The sequence below is a fragment of the Megalops cyprinoides genome, chromosome 19 (genome assembly GCF_013368585.1).
Source record: "Megalops cyprinoides isolate fMegCyp1 chromosome 19, fMegCyp1.pri, whole genome shotgun sequence".
Lineage (NCBI taxonomy): Eukaryota > Metazoa > Chordata > Actinopteri > Elopiformes > Megalopidae > Megalops > Megalops cyprinoides.
Genome location: NC_050601.1, coordinates 11,263,626 through 11,291,611, shown reverse-complemented (window position 1 = coordinate 11,291,611; position 27,986 = coordinate 11,263,626). Strand labels below are relative to the sequence as shown.

Sequence of the window (27,986 nt, the reverse complement as noted above, 5' to 3'; positions counted from 1 at the left end):
TTTCTGAACAAAAAAGGGTGAGACAGAAAGGCACATAGTGAAAAGGGAGAAATACACCGTTAATGCAGTAACGTAAACGTTCGGATGTAACGAAAAAATATGAAACAAAGTGGAGTGGGCGAGGAGGAACATCGGCCGCGCCCCACTTTGATACCGAAAACGGTTAGCTTACCAGCTAGCTCCAGATAGGAGAGATAGCTAGCTAGAGGGATTGAAAGAATTCATTTGTAGCAGGGGTGAGGACGGAGGGGAAGAAAAGCTGTGAAAATGGATCGTATAATTTGAGTTGAACTGTGTCGGAAAGAGACGGAGATCGTAAAGAGGAAAAAGAAAAACGATTTCTTTGTAGCGAGGGGGATCACAATAAACCGCGGTGAGTCCTTGTATTTTCAGAGTGGCTATCTAGCCAGCTAATTGTCACGTTAATGCCATCGCATATTTAGCTAGCTAGCAAACCGGCCACCAGTCTGCTCGTAAGATGTTGGCCATAATGTAGGCATGTACCTAGACACCCAGTCTATCTGAGCCTTATACATTACTTATCCGTTGGTGCTTTCTCATTTATTTTGCTGCCTATGTGGTTAGTAGAATATTTTCAGTTTGGTCATAAGCTAGCTTTCGCTATCTGTTAGCTAACAATCTAGACTGGCTAGTCAGGAATTCGTGTAGCCAGCTAGCTAGTTAAATTTACCATATAATGTGGGTGGTATAGCTGGCTATGCATCTAGTGATATAGCTAGTTGTCTAACTCTGATGTTAACCACTGATTTATTAAATAACTAGCTAGTCGCCGGGTGTATCGTTATTTTTCACATAGCTGATTTAGCCAGCTAGCTGGCTACACATTATGTAACGTCGAAACTAATCGAACGCCAGACATTGTATATACCACTGTAGCTGGCCGACCACCATCCGAAATTGTTCCACATTTGCTGAGTGCATTGATCGGATTTTTTGCAGACCTAGCCAGGTAGCGATTCTAGCTGCATTTAGCAAACGGTACTCCCCACCTTCTTTGTAACTTATGCTGAATCGTTAGCTAGCAATATTTTGTTGCCGCATATCGCCGCGACTGTAAGCTAACTAACGGTATTGACTGTGATCAATCAGCCCCCATCTCGACCAGCTAGGTAAATGTATGTCGTTCTTTGGAAGACGTTTAGTTAATTACTGTATTCGTTAATCATGAAGCCCTCAACTCTGTAACTGCACCACTAGCCAGTGCTTATTTAAATTAAGCTGCCCCACGATGTAATGATGGTAGATAACTAGCCAGACAACCGGTTAATTAGAAGCGTTATCTTGTAGCTAGCTACGGTTAACTGTAAATTCTCTCTGTCGCCTCCACTTGCGTATCCTCAGCCTTCCGCCTGCATTCCGACTGTTCAGGTGGATCTCAATTCTATCTATTGGTTAATCCGGATCTATTTCTGGTCTGTCTCTATGCCAGTCATCTCGCCACATGTATAGCTAACGTTACTGATGTTTTCGTGACTGTTGCCTGTAAGTACCTAACCGTTAGGCAGTTATATCCCTCACCATTCCACTGTAACGCGCTGTTTATATTTTTAGCCATATTTTAGTGTCTGTCTGACCCTTCCGTATGTCTGTCTGATCTAAATTTCTGTCGAGAGTTTGTTGGCTAATTTAGTAGCTGTAACATTTTTTCGCTTTAATATAAGCCCGTGATCAGTGGTCCATCTTTATTTGTATATTTCACCCTCTTATCTGAAATTTTGATCCGTTTAACCCATTGTAGAAAAAGACATTTTTAATAGACCCACCTGCTTCTCTACTATTTTGTGCCTCTTGTATTACATGTATGGAATTTTCTTTTTCCCCATTTAGGCCTTCTTTGACTCATTTTGTTGTACAGAATTTGATACAGTACAGCAAAGCCTCGTGTTGGAATCATCCCTGAATTATAGTCAATTATATTGTAATTGATTGGTTTACAGTAATTTGCTCAGTTCTGTTTGGTTATCATGGCAAATGCGCTCACATGGAATCCAAAATATGCTAATTTCCTGTAGATTCCTAGCAGTTGACATCTATTTATGATGCTCGTTTAAATTTATGTTCCTTATAAGGAAACCGGGAACACATTTGTCAAGGCCATGCGTTTTTGCTTCCTCTGTTATGGTTTTATGGCACCTTGCTTGAGTGTTGTTTGTTCTATGAATCATGATGTCTCACCATACATAATAATAGCAAGAGAACTATATATACATTTATATTTATATATAAAATGTGTGTGTCTGTGTGTCACTCAAAAGGAGGATTTTCTTTAAACCTGTATTGCTGGAGATGGTTCACAAGCAGTTTACTCGCATATCCACAGTTGTCATTTTGTACATTTGAATTCTGTTTCTTCTATGCACTGTGATACCAAAAAATGCAAAATTATTCTGAAGTGAACAGAATGCAGAATGGTCAAGGATGATGGTGTTACAGTACAGCTTAATATGGATGTTGGCATTATTTTAACAGAAAGGGGAATGGGCTACACAGTAATTATTCAGTAATTACTAGGTTCAGCAGTATAACAAGATGCACTGAATATTCTCCATACTAGGCTAAATTTACTCACTGATTGAATTACTCTGTTGGTTTTGACAGCCTTATGAGTTTTCTGATGTAGTGCAATTTTTTTGTGTCTGGTCTCTTCATTTCCCACTCACAATCAATTCATCTTCATATTATAGTGTGGGGCAGTTTGAACACTTGCATTAGCCTCTGGTGTCCTCTAACTGGAAACATGCATGCTCAAATATTGCCTCTCACACAAGAGTACTCAGTTTTATGTATACAGGCTTTATGTAACAATATATGCTGCTGTGAAAACTGTCTGTGTCCCACATGAGGTTTGCAGAAAGCTCTGACCTCCACCCACATCATTGCACTGAAATGCTTACAGGGCACTGCATACAACAAATGGCCTAGTCTTAAATAAGACACATCTTGCAAAGGGATACATATTTATCTTTTTGAACTGAGAAATGCTGTCTATACTTCCAGAAGAGACCCTAAAGCAAGATTTTCGTCCAGTTGTTTGAATAATTAGATTTGGTTGTAACTATATGCAAAAGGCCAGCTTTATTATCGATAAAAGATTACATTTACGGTTTCCTAAGAACCGCAGCCAGGTTGGAGTCAGGCCCACAAGTCTGAACTTGCACAGCAGGATAAGCTGCCGTGTAGATGTACTTCATGGAGCTGATTGCTCATGACACAACAGGAGTTGGACCTAGTATTTAGTCTGTGTTAAACTGGACTGGGGAAATAATCGTGCACCGCAAAGATATGGCACTCCTTCATGCTGGGCTAGACTGAGCCACACTCATGTGGACTGCATCACGCTAAGCTAGGGAGAGCACCTATGACTGAACTGTGCCATACATTAATATAACCTGGTATACTGTTGGGAGGAAAGGAATGCTATGAAGTCTATGCAAGGCTATGAAATTAATGTAGCCTGTGGTGTAAGCATTCTTGACTGAATTTGCTTTCAATGGCTTCTGTTATGTATATGTAATTCTGCTACTAGTCATCTTTGACTGCCTTATTGTTCTGTCCTGGCATTTTTAGTAAAAATGTATTCAGTGAACATAGAATAAATATAAATTGTGAAAGTATTTCAATTCAGCAATTTATGTAGGTCTGTACTCAAGAATGATGACAAAAGTGCTTGTGTTCTCTGGTATAGAAAATGTCACATTTTTATTATTTTTTGACGTTGTAGCTATGGAAGTTTATTCAAACCTGGTACACTGTTATCACCCCATAAAAAGCATAAGTATTTATTGTGTCATAAGTTTACTTTGGTATTAAAGTCATGGCCGTGTTCTCTCGCTTGAGCTTCACTTTTATAGCCTACCTGTTGACATATTTTCTGGGTGGACTTTTGCATTCAGTGAAACACATCACTAAAAATCCCAGTTTTATATCAAATCATTCCGTGTAAAATCGCTGTGAAACTGGATTGACCCTTTCTAAATTTCCTGAAACTTGATATAAAGAATCCTTCTACAGAATACGAAAGATGTTTGGCAAAATTTCACATTCTTACCTGAAATAATTTTGTTTAGATGTGTTTGATTATAGCAGGAATATTCATGTACCTACTCAGGATACCTATATGACACTGTAACCTTTAAGCTGTGCATTCTATAGACAAAATCATGGTGCCATGTTCATCCTAGTATTTTGGGCTTGTTGACGACAGGTCAAATATTAACATGTATTAATTAATCTTAAGAGCACTACACAATACATTTTGCATTCTTCCAGTTAATGGGCTAGTTAATAGGGGTGAGTGAGTACTCATATATCTGAATTATGCAGTTATACCTGTGTATTTAAATATAGTATTTAGGCTTTTACATATGGAACAGCATACCATACTGTGCAGATGTTTCTGAATAAAAAAATCTTTTCTCACCAGAACACAGGCGTGGCCATTGTCTGCATCTGTAAGCGAATAAAGTGTAGCAGTGAAATGCTCTTCTCTGCTTACTGCACTGCCAAACTTTGGAAAGGGCTAAAACATCTCATGTAGCAAATGTATGAGGTTTTAAGATGGTTTTTACATGCTGCATTATCACAAACCGGAATTGATTAAATTGAAGGCTACTCTTAAAAGCTTAGTTTGAGGACAAAAGACTTTATGGTCAGACATTACACTGGGCCTGAAAAAGGGTGTATATGCTACCGATGGGCTACTGAGTGGCTGAGTGGTTAAGATATTTTGCTCGAATGCATACAGATCAGCATCGAGCCCAGCTATGTCATTAGACAATGACCGGGAGCCCATATAGGCGGAACCAATTGGCTTTGTTCCACTGTGGATATGATTGTATAATGTGTCTGTGTATACACACACACACATTTTTCAACCAACTTTTGGATTTCAATGTCTGCTCTCCTAAACTCTTGTGGTGGACAAAGGTCAAGGGAATTTAATAAAACAAACCTGCTTATGTAACTTATAGTATGTCACCTCACTCAGAATCTTGCATTCTTAAAAAAGGGAAGAGGTCCCATTACTTGCAGTGTGCACTGAAAAGGCCAACTACAACACAAATGTCTATGAAATTATTGCGGCCTTCTTAAAAATGAGATAACAACAGTCCAAGGGCAAATAAAATAACGCAAAAAGAGTGAAGTCTATTGCAGTGTATTTCTTTCTTTTCTTTTATAGATTGAATTTCTGCTGCCTTATCAAATGCACTGAACCCTGCTATTCTGTACGGCATGCTGTTTCTTGAACTCACTTCCTGAGCAGTACAATAGCAAAGCACATTCATTTACTCCATCGTAACATTTCAGTGATAAGCTTTGTGCAAGACGTTTGGAGCCCAGACATGTCCCAGAGTTGATATGCACTGTGGATTGATGCAGATATTAAATCAGAAAAAGCCAGTTGGGTTTGAAGTTCCCAGGGGGTCGCTGGCTCACATACAGCCAGGATCATTTCAGTCACAAGTTACCCATTTGAAATGTGGATGAGAAAAGTTTTATAATTATTTTAGGATGTAAGCTTTTATTTTAAACTGATAATTGCGCTCAAACGTTAAATTGTCAAAAATTATTTGAACAAGTCTGACTGTGTGAAAGTGATGAGTTGTCAGTTTTTTTTTTTCATGTTCTGTTTGGTTAGTATAATTTTGGTTGTGCCATGTCCGTGTGCTTGTGCTGTGGAACTGACTCACTCTGACTGACTGGGTTTTGGGAGTAAAAGCTGAAAGTATAGACAATAGAAAAAGCTTTCTTTTGATTTGAATATTTTATTGACTGCATGTTCATTATTGTGTTGACTTAACGTAGGCCATAGCTTGGGGAACATTGGACGACTGTAGCTTGCACAGCCAACAGTGTCTAGTGAGCTAAAGTAATACTAAGTAGTCATGTGGACAACAAATGATGGTCCACACATGTATAGTTCATAGTTTCCAAAATTGATCAAAATATGGGGGGTTCAATTTTTTTTTTTCCAGTTTCCCAGTAAATGACAGGAAGGAGCTAAGGGGGTGTAGGGGATGCCTGTTACTAGCCAGAGAAACGGGAACGATTTTGGGCCATGAAAACACAGCGGCATGCATTTTGACAGTTTTATTCAACTAGCTTGCCCTGCATCACCTGGCCTGATTCTTCTGAAACTAAAGCTCAAAGTTAATAGCATTTCATGTTTGATGGTTGGCTGGTTGACTATTAAAAAGCACATTCATAATTTATTGGAGGACTTGGCATACTAACTAGCTAGACTGCAAACACAACTGTACTTATTTTCTGATAACATTGACTCTAGGTAGCAAACACTGGTAGATACTCCTGCCAGCTTGTTTAAGGTTTACTGTTGGAGCCAAAATAATGCAGCTGGACTTCTCCAATGATAACTAGCTAACGTGAGTCAGCATGTGGAATCAACATGTCTGCCATCGCTTAACTACTTGTTGATTATCTAGCTACAGGAGGATTTTTGGTTTCTGGGGATTCCAAATATTGTAGGTGATGCTGGAGTGGCCATTGTGACCAGAAACAGACTTTGATTCGTTCAGGATTTGTAAATCCTTTCCACTGATAAGACCAGTTTTTACCACATGTCTCTTCTTGGAAACTTTGACTTATCTTTGTAAATCCTTTCCACTGATAAGACCAGTTTTTACCACATGTGTCTTCTTGGAAACTTTGCCTAGTTGCTGTGAATATATTTTTGACTCACTAGATGACACTGAGTAGACTGCAGGCAGTCAACATTGCCGGTTTCAGCATGAAATTTTGGATAGATTTATGTGTGTGATGTGGCACTGTTCAGAGGGGTGGTGTTTTCTGCCCTGTAAATCCCACTGCAGCATGAAGACATCTGTTGGGGAAGAGAGAAATAAAACGGTATCTTGAAAGGGCCGTTACATTGAGTTGAGTATTGTATCCTCGTTAGGTTCAAAAGAACAGTGTCCAGATACCCATCACGGTCCTGGTCTATTAAGCCACGGATATGAGCATCTGAAAAGTATGGCTCGCTCTGCCTGTTTAAAACCCTATAGGATTGTTAGATCAGACATTGTTTAAAAAGTGAAATGAAAACACGATAGAATGATAAACCACAAGAATGCAGAGCGCCACAGAGATGGTGGAGAGTAAGAGTGGTGCTCAGGAGTCTTTTGCTGCTGAGAGGATGTGTCAAGAGGATCCAGTTCTGAAAGGTACAGGAGGCAGGGTAGGGGGGGTGCAGAGGGGACAGACTTTGTTGCTGAGAGAGAACCCCGTAATCTCACCTAAGCGGTGGAAATGTTTTCAGCTTTAAGGTCGCTTACAGGTTTAGTGGTGGTAACTAGGCATGAGTCAGGAATGGCAGTCTCAGACAATGGCAATCCCCCTTATGAAGCCAGGTAGAAGGAACTGTTATGCACGTTCAAGTCCAGTCAGTGTGTGTATATAGTCTGTTTTGTCATTGTTACTCTCATATTCCACCATGTCGGTCGGATTTTTTAACCCTTTCCTCCCCTTGCCTCTCCAGGCGCTGGCCATGCCGTCGAGCGCGAGGGCCGGGAGCCTGAAGGACCCCGAGGTGGCCGAGCTCTTCTACAGGGAGGACCCCGAGAAGCTCTTCGCTGACCTGAGGGAGATCGGCCATGGCAGCTTCGGGGCCGTCTACTTCGTAAGAGCGCGGGCCGTGTGGGTGTGGGGTATCGGGACGTGGAGAAGAATCGGGGAAGTGAAGGGCTGCTCGGGACAAAGAACGAGGGTTAATGTGAACACCTGGCGTCAGCATGCCTTGCAGATGTCATGGCCTGCAGAGATTGGTATACATGTTTGGAAGGGAAGGATTAAGAATATGAGACAAAGGACAGCGTGGAGAGGACCAGTGATTCCTTTTAATCCCACTAGTATCTCTTTCCATAGGTATGCATGGAAAACCATGGAGTCAGTAGTAGCCTGCTTGTAACTGGACGAATTTAGATAGAAAATATTGCTTTAAAACTGTAATAGCATGTAGTTTGAGGTCAGAATGCAGGTGCCATTTGTTTAAGTGTTAAATCAAAGAATGTTCAAGAAAAGTATTGTTTTTTTGTTTCTGCGGTGATATAAAAACATTGTACTCTTGTTTGCATGAAAGGACAATGTCTATTTAGCATTTTTGTGTGATGCTGTGATCATCTTAGATTAATGGATTGACATCCGTGTAATGTAAAGTTGGTTGGGATTTCAAAGCCTTGGTCAGCTGTGGTTTCTGACCTGGTAAAGGCCTTGTGTCTCAGAGGAGGAGGCGTGGTGTGGTGGGCACTGAAGCCCTTGTAAGGTGATCCAGATTTGCCTTTCCCTGACCCCTGCTGTGTGTCACACCTAGGCCCGAGATGTCCGATCCAACGAGGTGGTGGCCATTAAGAAGATGTCCTACAGCGGCAAGCAGTCGAACGAAGTGAGTGTCCTGACCTCACCGCGCATTGTAGACTCAGAGGCAGAGCACAGGCCCGTCCCTGCTCTCGCAGTAACGAGTCCAACCATGTATCGAACATAACTGCTGCAGGACTTAAGGCTGCATGTCAGCTTTTATTCCGTCCACTGTGTGCTGAGTTAGCGCACTGCAGTGTTCCGCTTCCTGATGTAATCTGTGCGTTGCATCTCTCTCTCTGTGTCTGTAGAAGTGGCAGGATATCATCAAGGAGGTCAAGTTTCTGCAGAAGTTGCGTCACCCCAACACTGTTGAGTACAAAGGATGCTACCTGAGAGAGCACACTGCCTGGGTGAGGACTATACGTGTATGAGAGAGGAGTTTGTATGTACATAGAGTGTTGCAGCAACAACTTTTTGGAGGTTATCCCCTCTGAAAAGAGAATGGTGCCCATCGATTTCTAAAAGTGTCTTTGATGGCCTTGTATAAATGAAGAAGTAGAGGTGGTGAAATCTTTCAAATGCCAAGAGTTGACTATTGATGAGTCATTTGTCCTTTAGCCAGTGCACTAATGACGCTCAGAAGTGGCCCCAGCTATGGTTATATTTACTTGGCAGACTAGGCAGTTTCTCAGTTTATTCAGATGCAAACTTTTTAAGATTTCCTAATCAAAGATCATCAGTCTTCCCACACCTGACATTTCAGAGCTCAACAATTGTGTCATAAGCGCTGATTTGGAAGCTATAATCAGACCCAGGGTACTGCTGTTTCTGATGTAGGAAAATCAGTTTCCGTAAGATTCTAGTATATTCTCTTCATTCATCTTTTGATGATTTCAGCTCAGATGATGGTCGGTGCTAGCCATTGTTTATGCAGAATATATATGTGCATGTATTATTTATGTAAGTCACTGTTATTGAGCTGTGGAACAAATTTCCCTTTGGAAGGACAGTAATGTGACCACAAGATACGTTACGTGAGGAGGACATTTGGCACTTGATCAGTTTCATTTTAAATTAGATTACATTAACTTTTCTCAGTAAGGTTACCTTACACACCATTGAATGCGCATAAATATAGGTCACATAGCCTCTGCCGATGTTAATTAGGGATGATCTAAGAATGGAAGCCTTGTCTGACCCTGGGCAGCTCATAGGGCTACAGTTAATCCCGAATTCTGTTGCTGAAAGCAGCCAGATATACAAACACAGTCCGTAGGCAGAACCCCATTTCCTCTTTTGAGCACTTGACCTCTTGATTCCTTTCTTGCGTCCCAAGCAAATGTCTGTGACACAGCTTTGAACACATAACTCTCCAATGTTTAGGATGCTACTCTAAGAATTTATTTGAGTCTGCGTTGAAATACGCTTCATTTTCCCTTGCTGTCTCCTTTTCTTTCTGTACCAGTTGGTGATGGAGTACTGTTTGGGTTCAGCCTCAGATCTCCTGGAAGGTAAATACAGTGGAGAAAGAGATAACATGGGAGAGTTAGAGAAGATTTTTTTTTTTAAACTGCTTGTTGATTTTTCCCTTATACGTTTGACTTTATAATTTTACATACTATGTTATTTAAAGTTTTCCCTTTCATGTCACTGCAGTTCACAAGAAGCCTCTACAGGAAGTGGAAATAGCTGCTATTACCCATGGTGCACTGCAAGGCTTGGCATATCTTCACTCTCACAATATGATACACAGGTAACCTGTCCGCGTCTGTCCAGCACTTATCACGTCGTAAGTGTAATAAACCAGAGAGCTGTGATTGGATTCATTTACCCTTCTTTTCCTTTCCCCTCTCTCAGGGATGTGAAGGCAGGTAACATCTTGCTGACAGAGCCTGGCCAGGTGAAGCTGGGAGATTTCGGCTCAGCCTCGATTGTTGCCCCCGCCAACTCGTTTGTGGGCACGCCCTACTGGTGAGACGCTGAGCCAAAAAGCAGGAACATCACTGTACAAAACAATACTCACGTGCATCACTCTTACTCACGGCACAGAGCACAGCCACCATAGCTTTTTGGGACCAGAAGCCTTGCTTTCCTCCTTTTAAACTAAGACAGAGATTGACAGCACAGAATCCATCTCCCCCTTGCTTTCCATAGCTTTGCCACTAAACACCAAAAACACATCAACACTTGATATTTGTTCTCCTTGTGTTTCTGACACTTATTATTTTTTCTACTATTATAGACACATTATGTGTATGAGGGAACGAAATGGGGGGCCCAAGGTCCCAAGCCCACTTTCTCTGAAGTATTAATCTCCCCTGTCATCCCTGAGGCAGCCAGCTGCTGTCCCATGGCACTTTAAATTTCACTCTGTAATTGTCATTTACACTGGCCATGATTCCTTCATTATTGCTGAAGATGTGGAACTAAGTACTGGAAGGCCAATTTTGTCCAAACTTGTAAAGTGTATCTCCCGCTACAACGGTGTCCCACTCTAAATAGTTAACTAACTAGACAACACTAGCTATGTGAAACCAACAGAACATGAACTATATATATACTGAAGGCTTACCTACTACAATTCCCAAATGTGTCAAATACAAAAATCTTAGCTGCAGCACATGTTAGAGGTGTATTACTGAAATACAGTCAAATATGATATCGCTTAAACGAGCTTGCAGGGTCAAGTGCAGCAGTGCCCATGTGCCAGGACTGACAATGCTTTCTGTTTTTATATGTTAGCTATGAGCTCTCTTCTTTTTTTGTTTTGCTGTCATCGTCGGTGTCATTGTGGGTGTATCCCTTCACAGCCCAATGAATCCTCATTTGTTTGCTTTTGGGAAGAAATCTTGCCCAGAAGTCTGTTAATGTATGTGGCAATTCACCTTTAATATTACAGTTTGAAATGACAGCTGTTTTGCTGAGTTTAACCAGCACAGCAACACTAAATGGTTTGATTAACAGGGAGCTGTCATTGCTGTCATCACACGGGTAACTGCATGAATGTGTAAATTAATCTGCTGCAACACTTTCTTTGGTACAATAATGTGTGTGACAAGGATGTTTGTCCATTGACCCCCGTACAGGATGGCCCCGGAAGTGATCCTCGCGATGGACGAAGGCCAGTACGATGGCAAGGTGGATGTGTGGTCACTTGGCATTACCTGCATAGAGCTGGGTAAGATCTGCAGTGGCATCTGTTTAGTTTTTATCCTCTGTGGTTGGTAGTTGATTGGCAGGCTGTGAACACGTCTGAAAGCCTGATGGGATACATTTTTGTGTTGTCTCATTTTTGTCAGAAAACTGACATTTTCTCTCTCTCTCTCTCTGTAGCGGAGAGGAAGCCCCCTCTGTTCAACATGAATGCTATGAGTGCCTTATACCACATTGCCCAGAATGAGAGCCCTGTCCTGCAGTCAAACCACTGGTGAGGACCTCACCCCACTGTTCCTCATGTGTCTGTCTGTTACTAATTTCAGTGACTCTCTTCCCTCCTCTTTCATCAAGCAAAATCCATAAACTTGTCCCTCTCTGCTCTTCCCGCCTCCTCAGGTCAGATTACTTTAGGAACTTTGTAGACTCCTGCTTGCAGAAAATCCCCCAGGATAGGCCAACCTCTGACGTGCTGCTCAAGGTAATCCACATCAATGAAGCGCGGGTGCATGTGTGGCTTCATGAGATACAATATTATTAATGGCATCTTGCGGGATTTGTACTTGACACTTAAATCAGCTGATTTAAAGCTGTCTGTATGCTGATTGTGTAGGATCCTTAGCGAGAGTTATCATTTTAATAATTTATAAATTCCAGGATGTTTCGCTGAGTAGTCTCTAGCCTGCAGTCACCATTTGAGCTCTTCTCTCTTGCCTCCCTCAGCACCGCTTCCTCTGCAGAGAGCGCCCCCTGTCTGTTGTGTTAGACCTGATCGCGCGGACGAAGGACGCAGTGAGGGAGCTGGACAACCTGCAGTACCGCAAGATGAAGAAGATCTTGTTCCAGGAAACTCACAACGGCCCCGCCCCTGAAGGGGCAGAGGAGGAGGAGGTAATCCATTCTGATTGGGCTTCCCCCCCCTTCCCGTCTGTCAGAGATTATATCCATTCAGCCATAGTGTAGGTGCCATATTAATCCCCTCTCTGTGTCAGTGTGTATGTTCTGTAGTGTTGAGTCAGAGTGTGCTGCTAATCCTCTTTATCTGTCAGCGGTGTTTTGTTGCAGTGCGGTGCGTGGTCAGTCCGCTGCGCTCGCTTGCTGACTCTCTCTCTCTGTGTGCGCGCGCTTGTCAGGAGGTGGAGCAGTACATGTTGCGGACGGGGACGGTCAACAGCATGGAGAGCTCGCACTCGGTGCCCTCCATGTCCATCAGCGCCAGCTCCCAGAGCAGCTCCGTCAACAGCCTGGCGGACGGCTCCGACGACAGCGGCGAGATGGCCATGATGCAGGAGGGCGAGCACACCGTCACCTCCAACAGCTCCATCATACACAGGCCCCAGGTCAGTGTGCCGGGCAGCTCCGTCATGCACAGGCCCCAGGTCAGTGTGCCGGGCAGCTCCATCATGCACAGGCCCCAGGTCAGTGTGCTGGGCAGCTCCATCATGCACAGGCCTGATAAGAGTTTAATATTGTGTGTGGGCAGCAGTGTAGCATAGTGGTTAAGGAGCAGGACTCTTAACCGAAAGGTTGCTGGCTTGATTCCCTGCTGGGGCACTGCTGCTGTACCCTGTGGCAAAGTACTTAACCCACAATTGCCTCAGTAAATATCCAGCTGTATAAATGGATAACAATGTAAAAAAAAAACTATAACTGATGTAAATGGCTCTGGATAAGAGCATCTGCTAAATGCCAATAATGTAATATAATGTAATGTACTGACCCCAACCTTTCTGTGCACATTGTCCAACTCCCCAGATGGGGCTGGAGATCAGTTTTAGGCAAGCTGTTAGTGGTTTTCAGCTTTTCAGTTGCTGGATTAATCTGTTAAATTTACACCCTCTTTCAGGGCCATGACAACATCTACGACGACCCGTACCAGCCCGAGATGGACGCCCAGCAGCAGGCCTCCTCCGCGGCCCGGCGGAGAGCCTACTACCGCAACCGCGACCACTTCGCCACCATCCGCACAGCCTCCCTGGTAACGGCCTCAACGCACTGCCAGCAGCCTTTAACTGGACCAACAACATACATGGCATTACATTACAATACATTACGTTATGTTACGTTACATAACATTCGTTTAGCAGAAGCTCTTATCCAGAGCAACTTCCAGCACAAAGTATAGTAACTGTAACTGTGTTATGGCTGCAGTGCATGGATATAGATTTCTCACAACTGGACACCATATCAGTGTAGTGTTAACATTTCCCCTGGCTCGTTCCCTCTCCAGGTGACGCGTCAGATCCAGGAGCACGAGCAGGGCTCCGCCCTGAGGGAGCAGATGTCCGGCTACAAGCGCATGCGGCGGCAGCACCAGAAGCAGCTGGTGGCCCTGGAGAACAAGCTGAAGGCCGAGATGGAGGAGCACCAGCTGCGGCTGGACAAGGAGCTGGAGAGCCAGAGGAACAGCTTCGCTGCGGAAGGAGACAAGCTGAGCAAGAAGCACCAGGCCATCCTGGAGAAGGAGGTGCGGAGGGTCCGGGAGGGAGGGAGTGGGGCAGTCCTGTAATCAAGAATGTAACATAGGGACGTCTGTGTGGCATAGAGTGGAGGAACTGGCTTTTAACCAGAGGAATTGCAGGTTTCGTTCCCAGGTGGGCCCGTTGTGCTTGTGAAAGCGATGCAGTGGTGTGTGGGAGTGTGAGGCGGGGGCTGTGGGGGATGGTGCTGAGCTGCCCGGTCTCTGTGTGCAGACCAAGGCGGCGCTGGCGGAGGAGAAGAAGTTCCAGCAGCACATCCTAGGGCAGCAGAAGAAGGAGCTGTCCAGCCTCCTGGAGTCCCAGAAGCGCCAGTACCGCCAGCGCAAGGAGCAGCTGAAGGAGGTACGAGGAACAGGCGCTCGTCCCGCGCAGGCACCGCCCACCGAACTCCCGTCGTTCCATGTTCAGCCAGTGCACCTCCTGCCCTGGATGTGGGGAAGTTAGCCACAGAATGCGTTGTATAGGCAGGGATCGGGGGGATAAGAGTAAACAAGCTGTGTCTTCAAACTACATTAGCTTATGTGATGTCTACATACTGGTTTCCACAAAGTTGGTGAAATGACGAAGACTTCCTGCAGCTTATAACACCCCAACCCCACTAACCAACTCCCCCACCCCCACCGAATTCAGGAGCTGAATGAGAACCAGTCGACCCCGAAGCGGGAGAAGCAGGAGTGGCTGGTGCGGCAGAAGGAGTGTCTGCAGCAGCTGCAGGCGGAGGAGGAGGCGGGGCTTCTGCGCAGGCAGAGGCAGTACTTCGAGCTGCAGTGCAGGCAGTACAAGCGGAAGATGCTGCTGGCCCGGCACAACCTGGAGCAGGACCTGCTGAGAGAGGTGCTGCGTGATCCGTTTCTCCTTCTGCGTCAGTCCGTCTCGTACCAGCCAGTATCAGTACCAACGTTTGGGTCTCGTATTTTCCTCAGTCAGCAAATACTCCTCAGTCATTCATATAATGTTGCGCAGACATTCATGAGAACAAATCTTGAAGTTCTGGCTGTGTAATCCAAGAAGTTGTTCTAATTTCGCTGTGACATTTACCTTGAAAATTAAGGCTGTCATTATTTATTACATTTCCAGATTCCAGTATCTCAGAATATGTTGTAAAATAAGAGTCATTTTTTGTGGCAGCAATTATGGACAGAATACATATGAATCAAAATGTCAATGTTATGGAGGGCTACCCTCCCAGAAAAGTTTTATTAGATATTTTCAAGTAGAAAAAAAACACGTGAGCATATTACATGTATTTCAACACTTTAAAGCTAGTAGTGTTTTATATGTTAATAATATGTTCCAAATTTCATCATCCTTTTGCAGTATCTTCATATACTATCACATAGCGCACACTTTCTCCACCACGGGTGCATGATCAGCTTTGCTTCCTGGCATAGTTGTTTTAAGGGTAAATGGAAGCCACCTGGCAAACATGGAATCAGACAGCCCATGAGTGGTAGGTTAAGACGCATTGGAACTGGCTCGGTTGAAGGTGTTCCGTTTTATCAGCCGCTTCAGTGTGAGCTGAATGAATGAAGTCTCTCTCTCGCTGTCTGTCCCCAGGATTTGAATAAGAAGCAGACCCAGAAGGACCTGGAGTGCGCCATGCTGCTGCGGCACCACGAGTCCACCCAGGAGCTGGAGTTCCGGCAGCTGGGCTCAGTGCAGCGCACGCGGGCCGAGCTCATCCGCACGCAGCACCAGACCGAGCTCACCAACCAGATGGAGTACAACAAGCGGCGCGAGCAGGAGCTCCGGCAGAAGCACGCCGTGGAGGTGCGGCAGCAGCCCAAGAGCCTGAAGGTGAGCGAGGAGAGAGGCTGCAGGCAGAGGGGGAGAGGCGGGGGGGGTGGTGGGCAGACAGAGGCAGGGAGAGGGATACTGATGAGGGATGGGTATGAGCAGGTGAGAGAGGGTATGGGGCAAGCAGAGTGGGGGGGGCGGGGTGATGGGCAGAGAGAGGGGGGGGAGAGAGAGGAACGGTGATGGGCAGACAGAGGGGAAGAAAGAGGGGTATAGGCACTAGTGAGAGGGGTATGGGCGGGGGATAAGCACAGGAAAAGGAGGAGAATATGAAGGGGAGGTGATTCTTCAGTGATCCTTCGCTATTCCGGTGTTCTTCCTCTTACAAAATGTTAATTCTGAGCTGTCCCCTCGAAACTCTCCCAGTAGGGTTTCGCTCCATAGGGAGGGAGCCCTCCAGCTTTCAGGTATCTGCTTTGGAGCTGGCATGTCCCTAGACTTTCAGAATAGAGAATGTAAAATATGACAGCTGTTGAGTGTGTTGGAGCCAAAGGAATCCATGTTGTGATGAAAGCTGTCAGAATCCAGACATGAAAATGGGGGCAAGGCAATTCTGTTCACTGTAAAAAATTTGAAATGCATCAAACTGCGGCTTTAACCACAGTGAAAGGGCATTCTCATTATATGCTGTAAATTGATATGTGGTGTAATTTAGCTCCTCTCAGCCACTGTCTCACCTCTCAAAAGGCGCTCCTACAGCCAGTGAGATCTGTTTGTCTGTGATCACAACTGAACATTTCCCGTCAGTAGCTGTACGCAAGCCAGCTTGCCAACACTATAACTGCCACTGCCCTCTTAAAGTGCTGTTCAGTTTGGATTGAGACTGTTGAAGAATGCATCAAAAATCATAACAGTCACACAGAATGCAGAAATCACATATTCTGTGCTGCTGTGAATTTGATCAAGCTATGAACATATGGACATCGGACTTCCAAATCCAGTAGGCATAGTCTCAATATACATTCCAGGTTTACAGAGATCTGAATCTGTTACAAGGAGGCATCAGATCACTTTATGGTACCTTTTTTTGATTTTTGATTTTGAATGGTTGATATCCCTTTAATGGATGTAATGTTAAATTGCATAACAGACCAGTGTTGCAGAAAATGTGGAGAAAAACAATACTGTCTCTCACCTTTCCCTGTTATGTACTGCTCAGTGTTGGCTTTTCTCCAGCACCCATGCCTCAATATTCTTACAAATAACACCATGAAGGATTCAGATTTCAGTTGCAATAATAGAGCTGGTGTTTATGAAAGCAGTAGCTACATTATACAGGGTAGGCAGAGAGCAGGAAGGAGTGGGACATGAAAAGGGAGAGGGAAAATATTGGATCAGGTGTTCTATTTGCGGTATAGATGGGGATCGTCGAGAACTTGGGTCACTGATATGAACAGTGCTTGAAACCCGTGATGTATGCATTTATCCATGCTACTATAAATGATGAGATGTCGCCTGATCAGGATTTATATCTGATCTTGAAGGACCTCATTTCTCCTAATGAAAAGGTGTATGAAGGGACAAAGCTAATTATTTCTGGAACTAGAAAATTTGTTAAAAACATTTCGGGACATCTCACAGGAGATGGGTGGGTAGAGTTGTGCGCAGGAAAGCATAATGCATAAAGTGGATATGAGTGTTACATGCCTTGGTGTAGGTGACAGGAGAATATTAGTTCATAGATATGAATTGCATCAGATTAAATACAAAATATGTTTATAAATGGCTCAAAATCTTAAATGGAATTCAAGTTAACTGTATCTCTCCCCTGCCTTCTTTCTCTCTGTGTTAGTGCACTGTCATGATCTGGATAAACTGCATATCAACACAAACACTAATCCAGCTGGGCAAAGTCATATTGATTACTGTTAAAGATCTTGTCATTTGCGCTCTCTCTCTCCCTCTCTCTCTTCAGTCCAAAGAGCTGCAGATTAAGCGACAATTCCAGGACACGTGTAAGATCCAGACCCGGCAGTACAAGGCTCTCCGTAACCACCTGCTGGAGAGCACCCCCAAGGCGGACCACAAGGCGGTTCTGAAGAGGCTGAAGGAGGAGCAGACCCGCAAGCTGGCCATCTTGGCTGAGCAGTATGACCACTCCATCAACGACATGCTCTCCACACAGGCTGTGAGTAAGGCAAGGACACACGTTATCCGCTTTTTACACCACATTTTTTACATGCCGTCAGGACACCAGGACAGAAACGGAAGATGAGTCTCTTTTTAGCTTTATGCCCAAGCGTACATTTACAGTCTGTACTTAGATTTCCTCTGAAGATTAAACCCAGGATGTTACAAATTCATCCAACTCAGGAATAATGCCAAGTGCCAAGCTGATTTCTTTGTGGATTGACCTCTTAAATCTTCATGAGGTTCTTTAACTGGAAAATATTAAACTGTCATAGTACATTTTTTTCAGGTATATTTTATTCACAGGCTGCCACTGTCCTATATAGCTTCATGCAACGGACTGGATGCTATGGCACAGATAATCAGATACTGAAAGGATCATGCAGTGTAGTTTTATAAATCGCTTCATCCAAGGCGAAACCCGTGCGTGAGGCTGCTGTATGCTGACCTGTGACCTTTCTGTGTCCTGCTCCTCCAGCTGCGATTGGACGAAACACAGGAGGCGGAGTACCAGGTGCTGCGGATGCAGCTGCAGCAGGAGCTGGAGCTGCTGAATGCCTATCAGAGCAAGATCAAAATCCACACCGACTCGCAGCACGAGAGGGAGGCCAAGGACCTGGAGCAGAGGGTGTCCATCCGCCGTGCCCTGCTGGAACAGAGGGTGAGACAGGGAGGGGTGGAGGTGACACACGCGCTGGGAATGAGAGGGGTAAGTGGGACGGTGACGCGATACCTGTGCTGACTGGCCTTTCTCCCACAGATCGAGGAGGAGATGCTCTCTCTGCAGAACGAGCGCTCAGAGCGGATCAGAACCCTGCTGGAGCGCCAGGCCCGCGAGATCGAAGCTTTCGACTCGGAGAGCATGAGGCTGGGCTTCAGCAACATGGCGCTGACGGGCATCCCCGCCGAGGCTTTCAACCAGGGCTACCCCAACCCCCCCGCCGCGCCCGGGGGCTGGCCCTCGCGCCCGGTGCCCCGCTCCGGCAGCCACTGGACGCACGGGGTGCACCCCCAGAACTCGGGGGCTCCGCCCTCCTGGAGGAGTCAGAACAGCTGCAGCGGGAGCAGCAGCAGCAGCGGGTTCAGCCGGGCAGAGTCGGTGACCTCCACCCACGGCCTGGGCAGGGAGGGCAGCGTGCCGTCCTCTCACTCCTCCGCCTCCTCCTCATCCCACCACCACCATCACTACCTCCCCCAGCACTACCACCACCAGAGCACCCCGCAGCTGTACCGGGAGAGGGACCGGGACAGGGACCGGGACCGAGAGTGGGCGGGGGAGGGGAGGCACCTCTCCCACGGCCACTCTCACCACCTGCCCTCCCACTCCTCCTCTCAATCCCTGGCGCTGCTCCCCCCGCCACCTCCCCCTCCCCCCATCTCCCTGTCCTCCTCCTCCCCGCCCTCCTCCTCCTCATCCTCTTCCTCTCAGGGGGGGTACAGCGGCGGCGGAGGCCTGGTGGTGAGGGGCCCCAGTCTGATGGCCCTCAGGAACAGCCCCCAGCCCCTCAGGAGAACTGCCTCCGGAGGGGGGCCCGGGGGGGCGGGGGGTGGCGAGGGCGGCCTGAGCAGGAGCACATCAGTCACCTCTCACATTTCAAATGGCTCACACCTCTCCTACTCCTAAAGAGGATGAGGAAGGTGGGCAGGCCCGTGCGCGGATGCATTTGACAGAGAGAGAGAGAGAGCGGATTCAGATAGAGCTGGAGGTAGAGGTAGGTAGGTAGAGATAAGAAGGAACCAATAGGGGGGAAGGAGAGGGTTTTGAGGATATGTATTGTCTTGTTACTACTTTAAAAAAAGAAATTAGGGAGGATCTGAGGTTTGGGAGTGAGTCAGATGGAGAGGTCAGTCTTAGAAGGACAAACTGAAACATTAGAGACCTTAATGCAAAAAAGTAAAATCCTTTGGATGTTAATAGGTGAAACAGAAAAGAAGTGCTCGGAAATAAATGTAATATTGTAAATAGTGCAAAAATTAAACATACAAAGATAATTTATTATCATTATTAATGATAATAAATTATCATTAAACTATCATTATTAATGGTAATAATGGTTAATTCATTCATTTGTACCACTAGGGTAAAGAAGGTAGAGCCAAGAGGTAGGAGACAAACAAATATAAACATTTTTTTGCAAAATGTTACAAAAAAAAAAAAAACGCAAGTTTGAACATTACACTGCCATCCATTGGCTTGGACCACCTACTACAGCTCAGTCCACAGCCTTTAAAGTCTCCTCAAAAGATGCTGCCATGGAGTATTGTTGGCCGAGCAATATGTCTGAATATATTATGAGAATATACAGAATGCTTGAAAAGTGAACTGGTCCATTCCTAGTCACACAGAATACCTGTTTTGGGACAGGCATGTGTGTGAACACAAAGGACAGCTCCCTGCATTCCATTACAAGCATACTGAGTATGTATATATGATGTATATGTATGTATGGGAGTAACATTTCAATGCATGAAATTAATGTACAGCCAGCATTTGTATACATAACAGTACACATTTATATATATACCTGTCAAAAGTGACAGTAAAGATCATTCACTGTCTCACACTTTTGATCTCTATTGTACTTATATATGTGTACATAAAAACACTAACTAAACACTATTTTATATAGTAATAATAATAATAATTTTGATAATTATCATTGAAAACCAGATTTTAAAAGTGAAAAACTTTTTTCAATAGACATTACTATTATTATTATTATTACTACTATTACTACTACAACTACTACTAGTAATACTACTACTACTGCAATTGTTGTTGTAATATTTATGTTGTACACTAATTGTTTTTACATTTTCTTTTTTTAAAGTTATTGCCAATATTGACCACTAGATGGGAGTGTGAGCGATTTAACTGTGACAGAGAGTTGTAAAATGGGTTTAATAGGACTACCAAACCGAACATTCCCTGTTAAGTCTCAGGATAGGAATTATTATGGGCAGTGCATTGTCAGGGTTGTAGAATCTTAGAGCCAGTATTAATTGTGTACAGGACAGTTTAAATTTTAGCTGTATATATATAAATATATATATTTATAGAGTACAGTACAATGTGTGTCTAACACCCACTCCAATCCAGCAGGTTTTGTGCCATACCCTACCCTACCCATTTATGTACTGGCATAGTTGTGTGGAAAAAAAATTGGGACATTATGGACCTTGAACAGTTTTATATTTAACATAGTTAACCATGTCCACCTTTGTGTTGTTTATGACTGCTTCAAGGGATAAATATAGTATTCTCCAGTACAACTTGCCAATTCAAACTTTAATTCTTAACGGACGTGAGGATATTATTTTAAAAATCTTGCCTGGGATCTCCACTGCAAGCTCCCAATGCACCAGGGTTCACATAGTTTTAATTGCGGACCAAACTTCCTTGAAGTGTTACTCCACAGTTCTTCAGACGTATATCTCCTTGGATAACTGCTGGAGTAGCATATTGGCGGTAGACATGTTTACAATGAAACATGCTGGATTCATATTTGGAGTGGGGGATCACAGGACCATGCTTGTAGACACAGATTTAAAAATTTCAGGTGATCCCTGTTTTCATCCTGTGACATGAATAATGCTGGTCTGTGGAGACAGCTAAGATAGAAATGAGGGATTTACTGAAAGCAGGGAATGGGTTTTTAGAAACCTGTTGTACAGAAAGTTCCAGCCATGTTTTGGTGCAAAAAGAGAAGGGGAGGGGTTGTTACAGATTTTGTTGTACAGAAACATAATTAACAAAGTAATTTTAAAAAAATAAAAATAAATGTCAAAGTACTGACTGCTTTTTATTATTGTGCAAACCTTAATCATCTGTGTCTTTATACATTCAAGCACATGTTCATTCATGCTTTGCATTTTTGTGACTTCACCTCTATACTCGGTATACAAGGCAAGTGTGAGTGCTGTATCCTATGGATACGAGCTGGTGCTCAGGAGTTTTGTATTATAGACGGTAACTTAAGTAAACCAAAGACCATCAGAAAACCGAATTACTCAAATAATGAGGGTTTTTTTGCTGCTTATTTCATAATCTTTGTAAATAACACATTGTTGAATTAACAACGGAGGGATACATTCTGCGAGAGATCCTATGCAACAACTACTTGATGTCCTCTATATAAAATCACCATAAGGACCACAAAACATCATAAGTATTTGTAAACACTTCTTCACATAAACCCTGTCACTGTCCATGTCTCAATGCGACACAACATATGATTAACATACCTTCAGTGGACTTGTATGAGCTGTTCTTGAGAAACATCAAGTTTCAGTATGCCCCAGAAACATCACTGTACCCACTCCTTGCAAGCGTGCCTACATGCTACACTGATTATCATCCTCTCTAGGGATGTTAGGACAGCACCTTGTTCCTGTAAGAAGTAGCCATTTACTCTAGAAATGGTAGATAGACATAATGCCTCACTGATAATGTCATTAGGTTAAGGGGGCAGTAAGAGCAATAGAGCAGTGGTTAAAGCTCTTGGATTGTAACCCAAAGGCTGCCAGATCAGAGCACTGTTGTTCTATTCTTAGACAAAGTACAGGATTCAAATCAGTACATATACACTATAACAAATGTAAGATGCACGATGTGATAGAAAATGATTTATATATACCATTCAACCATTTCATAAATTGTTTTTTTTCCAGTGACATCACGAATTGTGCAACAGCAATCAACATTTGTTACAGTGCATTTGACACAAAGACTCGCACTACTTTTAGTAGGAATCCACAAATCTGAAGAAAAAAAAAACAGCCAAGTGGAAAAAAGTGGAAAATTATGCTCAGAACTTGATCGAAATATTAAGGGATAATGTCGGTAGAATTGAATATAGACCTACATACGGCCATAGGTGCGGTTCCCCAATTGGAGTTGCTAAATAGATTTACATACATTTTTAAACTCGCTGGATATCTCCTGAAATAGTTCAACACTGAATGTAGTAACTACAATCACCATGCAATAATCCCTAGAGCCAACATACAGAAAACCAACGAACATTTTAACGATGAGTTCATCGAAAACAAGCTGCTGATAAAGCTATAGAAAGCCAACCTGTTACAGTCCACGACAGAATGGGTTTTGCTTGCAACGAAGTTTTCAATCCCGATTGAAATGTGTTGTTTCAGACGTTACCTTCATTTTCAGCCTTTTGTTTTGGTAGCCGCAAATGTACTCTTACGCCATAAATGAACATTCTCGAACGGTACTAACGTGAAACAAAGCTACTGCTATGACTATATGACTTTAGTCCTGCATTCACCTTATATACGAACTGTTTAACTCTGAACAATGCGTCAAATACAAAGGCCAAAAACCCTTGAAAATGTCAAAATGTCATGTTTTCTGAGTGATGTGGAGGAGCTATTCACTTGAATGTCATTTCAAAGATGGAGTGTAGAGTAGACGATGAGTGTCACATTGACTACACTGTCCTTAACAAACTGCGGCTGGAGGGCAAACTCTGTGATGTGATCATCAATATACAAGGCACCGAACTGAAAGCGCATAGGATTGTTCTCTGTGCCTGCAGCTCTTATTTCCGGTGAGTGACCTGCAGTGAAAATAATATCAGCCAATCAGGCGCAATGCTCTTAGAGAGGAACAGTAAGAAGTGTTCATGCTCTTCATATAAAAATCAGATCATCAAATAGAGGTATGCTCTGTTGGCAGTCCAATGATATATTTTATTTGAACATGATAAGCACTCAAATAGAAAGGCAAATGCCGTGACTGGTAATAACATAAAAATAAAACAATAGTTCTGCTTTCATTTTATATTTACATTTCTATTCAGTTGGCAGAAACACTTATCCAGACTGTCTTACAAAGTAAAGGTACATAAGTGTATTAGGCCACATGAATGAGTATATGCATACAGAAAAGATCAGACCATATCTGAACAAAAGACAACATGTCACAAAGTCCTACAATAACTATTGCAATACTGAAAATATAGAGTAAGTGCTGCAGTCATCAAAACTTCAGTGACAACTAGTATCAATGTATATATCACTGTAATAATATGAATAATGACCCCCTTAAAGTATGATAAGAAAGTATGACTTAAGCGATACAATTAGGCTAGGCAGCAAGCTACATTCTGAAGACATGGGTCTGCAGATCAGATAAATTCAAATGCTGCTTTTTTGTATGATTTGTAGAAAATATTGGCACTTTGATTCCAACATTTATGTGTGGTACCCCCTTATAGTGCTCTATTCACTGGCGGCTGGAACAACAACTACAACAAGAAGCGGGTGTGCAACATCCCTGGGGTTCTGCCTGACATGATGAGGCTTATCATCGAGTACGCCTACACGCGCTCCGTCCTGGTCACAGAGGACAACGTAGGGCGACTTCTGCCAGCTGCCGACCAGTTCTGTGTCCTGGGGATCGTGCAGGCTTGCGCCGACTTCCTGGAGGCCCGGCTGTGTCTTCAGAACTGCATCAGCATCTGGAGGTTCACTGATGTCTACTTCTGCCCCGAGCTGCGGTGCCAGGCCTCCCGCTTCATCCTGCAGCACTTTGAGGAGATTGGGCGCGCCTCCCAGGAGTTCCTGGAGCTCACACTTGCTGAGCTCTGTGACATCATTGAGAGGGACAACCTCAACGTCAAGCAGGAGGACGTGGTGTTCAGTTCTGTCGTGCGGTGGATAGCACACAAGCCACACGAGCGCAAAGGTTACCTCTCTACGGTGCTGCCCAAGGTGGGCAGTTTTTACTCTTGGATGAGAATAAGAAAGGCTAATTCAAAAACACCTTAGTTGCTGTGGATAAGAGTGTCTGCTAAATGAATGTAATGTAATGTATTCTTCTGTACTCTGAACACCCATTAAATGTTCTTTTACAAATGTGTTATATGGATGCAAAGATTGAATACCTCAAAAGCCAAATTTGTGTTCATCTTAACCATAAACTGTAGTCAGTCCTCACGGGAGTCTCCTGCTCTGTCTCTACTTGTTTGTTTGCCCAGATACGGTTGGCCTTGATGAATCCTGATTATTTCTTGAATGTTGTGAAGATGAATTCACTCGTGAAGGACAGTTACGCAGACTGCAAGTGCATAATCTTAAATGCCCTCCGGACCATGTGCAACTCTCGCTTTAAGACATTAACCAGCTGCCACTACTACAGCCCTCTAAGTCGTCCACGCCTGCCCTATGCCATCCTGCTAGCCATCGGGGGCTGGAGTGGCAACACACCCACCAATGTAATCGAGTCCTATGACATTCAGGCGGACACCTGGGTCAACGTGACGCAGAAGGAAGACAACCCCCGCGCCTACCATGGCACTGTTTACTTAGACGGCTTTGTTTATTGCGTGGGCGGCTACGACGCTGTGGAGTTCTTCAGTGAGGTGTGCAAGTTTGACCCCGTGACACACACCTGGCACAAGGTGGCGCCCATGCACTCACGGCGCTGCTACGTGAGTGTAGCTGTCCTGCATGGCTGCATCTACGCCATGGGTGGCTTCGACGGTTACATTCGGCTCAACTCAGCGGAACGCTACGAACCCAAGACCAACCAATGGAGCCTCATCCCACCCATGCATGAGCAGAGGAGCGATGCCAATGCTACCACACTGCATGATAAGGTCAGCCACTGAGAAGGCCCGCTATTAAACCTACTCCCATAATCCCATTGAAAGTTTTTCTATCGTAGTTGGTCTGCATGTCAAACCATCATGGCACAGAAGTCAAAGTAGATGAAAAACTGCAGGCTGAAGAATCACTCAGAGTTAAACCTTAAGATTATTCTCCTCGTTAACCCCTCTCAGATCCCTCTCAAAAAACGTTGGGGCATGATTAAATTTTAATAGACGAGTCTGTTATGAAATTTATCTGATTTATCTGATTTTCTCACCCAGGTGTACATCTGCGGGGGCTTCAACGGGGAGCATTGTCTGTCTACTGCAGAGTACTACTGCCCCGAAACCAACCAGTGGACTGAGATCACTCCTATGAGTGGCCGCCACAGTGGGCTGGGGGTCATCACCTATGGGGAGGAGGTCTATGTGGTGAGCATTCCCTCACGCTTCACAGACAGCAAATGCTCCCTTGGTTTCACAAGAGCTCAGGCACAGGCTTGATAAGGTGTTTAGAAGTCAAACTGATTTAAAGTGTTGTTCTGAGATGGAGAGGAAGTTTTAATATGCAAGAGTGGGGTTGGGGGGGAAGCAGCACTCTGCTAGTGATGACATTTAGAATGCAGCAGGATCTGAAATTTGTCTCAAAGATGAAAAACAAGAACTCAATGCAATTTTCTCTTGAATTGAAATACAGTGGGTGTTGTGTTTACAATGTTTGACATTTGACTTGTCTGCCCTGTTGCATTTGTGACCCCTGACTTCTCCCAGGTGGGTGGGTTCGACGGGGTTAGTCGTCTCCGGAGCGTTGAGGCATACAACCCCCTGACCAACACCTGGCGTGCCATGCCTGACATGATAGTTGCACGCAGCAACTTTGGCATCGAGGTTTTGGATGACCGGCTGTTTGTGTTGGGAGGCTTCAACGGCTTCACCACCACCTTCTACGCAGAGTGCTTTGATGAAAAAACCAACGAATGGTGTAGCATCCAGGACATGGGCATCTTCCGCAGTGCCCTCAGCTGCTGTGTGGTGCCCGGCCTGCCCAACGTCTCTGAGTACTGTACCCCCCGTGACTCCCAGAAGCCCCCTTTAAGCACCTATGAGCGTGAACTCCAGTTCTAGTCCACTACATTCATGGATATGAGGAAACCAAGGATGTTCCTCAGGATGTAATCATCAAGTTGTAATGGTAGTTACTGTATATTAGTACTACTTTTTAACATGGATGTTTCTCATGTGGTCTTAACTCTTAAGTAAAATATGCAAAAATCAGAACCTCGACTCAGGTCATGTGCACAATTGTTGTTGTTTTTTTATGAATGAACTCAAGCTACATCTAAATAAGTGCCAATTAAAGGTGAGGTTCCGACTTTTCCTGAGAATGACCGCACCGGATATTCAGTGTTTTACACGACGTCCCAGTAAGTATTCATATGGACGAGCGATTTACAGGCGCCGCATGCACCGGAGCTAAATGCATTCTGTGTTGAAAACAAATTCAATATGAAAATAAAAATGCAGCACGATGTAAGATATCGTGACAAAGTTTTGTTAAAATGGAAAAATGATCTTACTTTAATTGATTTTTTTTCACGTCCACGTAACAATTGTATGTGCAAAAACAATCTGACTTAACAGGTGACAACAGAAGTTGAAAAAGTGTCCTTGACCACTAACTAGATACCCAAATACGAGCTGTGTTTTCACATGGAAGCACCTTGGAATTGCACACCGCCTGAGAAGCGCCTGTAAGAAATCCTTCTGCATTGACGAAAGCAAACCGCGTTGCACATTTTCAAGAACAAAAAAAATATATTAGTTCTAAATCTACAAAAACTACATACATTTTCCCAGATGTCAGTTGTTCTAAAATTCACTCTTGCGAAGTGTGAATGAGAATAGTGACATATCACATTCAGCACACTTCTTTGTCTCTCCCACTCTCCAGACGTCTGTCTCCACTGAGTCAATCTCACTCACACTTGGTCTAGATCCCCCACTTTTCTTTTATGTAATTCTGAATGGCACGCTAACACTACACTTCCTTTCTCTCGTTACGCCTGCGGGGAGCGTATCAATGCATGGGGAGCAGTGTGGTGTAGTGGTAAAAAAATAAGGCGTTGTAACCGAAAGGTGAGGTACTGCTGTTGCACCCTTGGTCTTAGGTATCATAGGTACTTAACCTACAGCTGTCTCAGATAATCTCCAGAAATTGATGAAATTGTAATCTGTGCAAATCGCCCTGGATAACAGCGTCTGCTAAATGACTACAGTGTAATGCCATTTCTGTGTCTAAGACTGGAAGCAGCCTGCTTCACGTGGTCACACTACTACTTTGGCCTAGACCTTTTCCGTGAGCAGACAGGTCCCTGAATCCTAGTCACCCTTATGAGAGTAGCTGGTTAACATTAATGCCAATATTAATGGAAAAAGGTTTTAAAGTGAAATTTATCCGTGGTTTACTGTACATGCATTG

At 44.1% G+C, this 27,986-nt stretch overlaps 2 protein-coding genes across 3 annotated transcripts; both read left to right on the top strand.

Annotated features, from left to right (window-relative positions):
* Positions 1–19,831, top strand: LOC118794476 (serine/threonine-protein kinase TAO2-like). Of its 2 annotated transcripts, none has more exons than XM_036552737.1 (20): positions 1–373; positions 7,517–7,657; positions 8,348–8,419; positions 8,643–8,744; positions 9,800–9,845; positions 9,991–10,087; positions 10,192–10,305; positions 11,421–11,512; positions 11,668–11,761; positions 11,887–11,968; positions 12,211–12,378; positions 12,621–12,827; positions 13,334–13,465; positions 13,718–13,954; positions 14,181–14,309; positions 14,598–14,801; positions 15,525–15,764; positions 17,680–17,892; positions 18,373–18,555; positions 18,655–19,831. In XM_036552737.1, the coding sequence occupies exons 2-20, from the start codon at positions 7,526–7,528 to the stop codon at positions 19,516–19,518; spliced, it is 3,408 nt and encodes a 1,135-aa protein (XP_036408630.1). In that variant the 5' UTR covers positions 1–373; positions 7,517–7,525; the 3' UTR covers positions 19,519–19,831. The 2 variants fall into 2 exon arrangements, with proteins under 2 accessions (XP_036408630.1, XP_036408629.1); XM_036552736.1 differs by having other exon boundaries at positions 17,680–17,901.
* Positions 19,832–23,354: 3,523 nt separating this feature from the next.
* LOC118794595 (kelch-like protein 10) lies at positions 23,355–26,632 on the top strand. The gene is made up of 5 exons (XM_036552852.1): positions 23,355–23,464; positions 24,134–24,629; positions 24,896–25,516; positions 25,790–25,939; positions 26,279–26,632. The coding sequence occupies exons 2-5, from the start codon at positions 24,210–24,212 to the stop codon at positions 26,630–26,632; spliced, it is 1,545 nt and encodes a 514-aa protein (XP_036408745.1). The 5' UTR covers positions 23,355–23,464; positions 24,134–24,209.
* Positions 26,633–27,986: the final 1,354 nt, after the last annotated feature.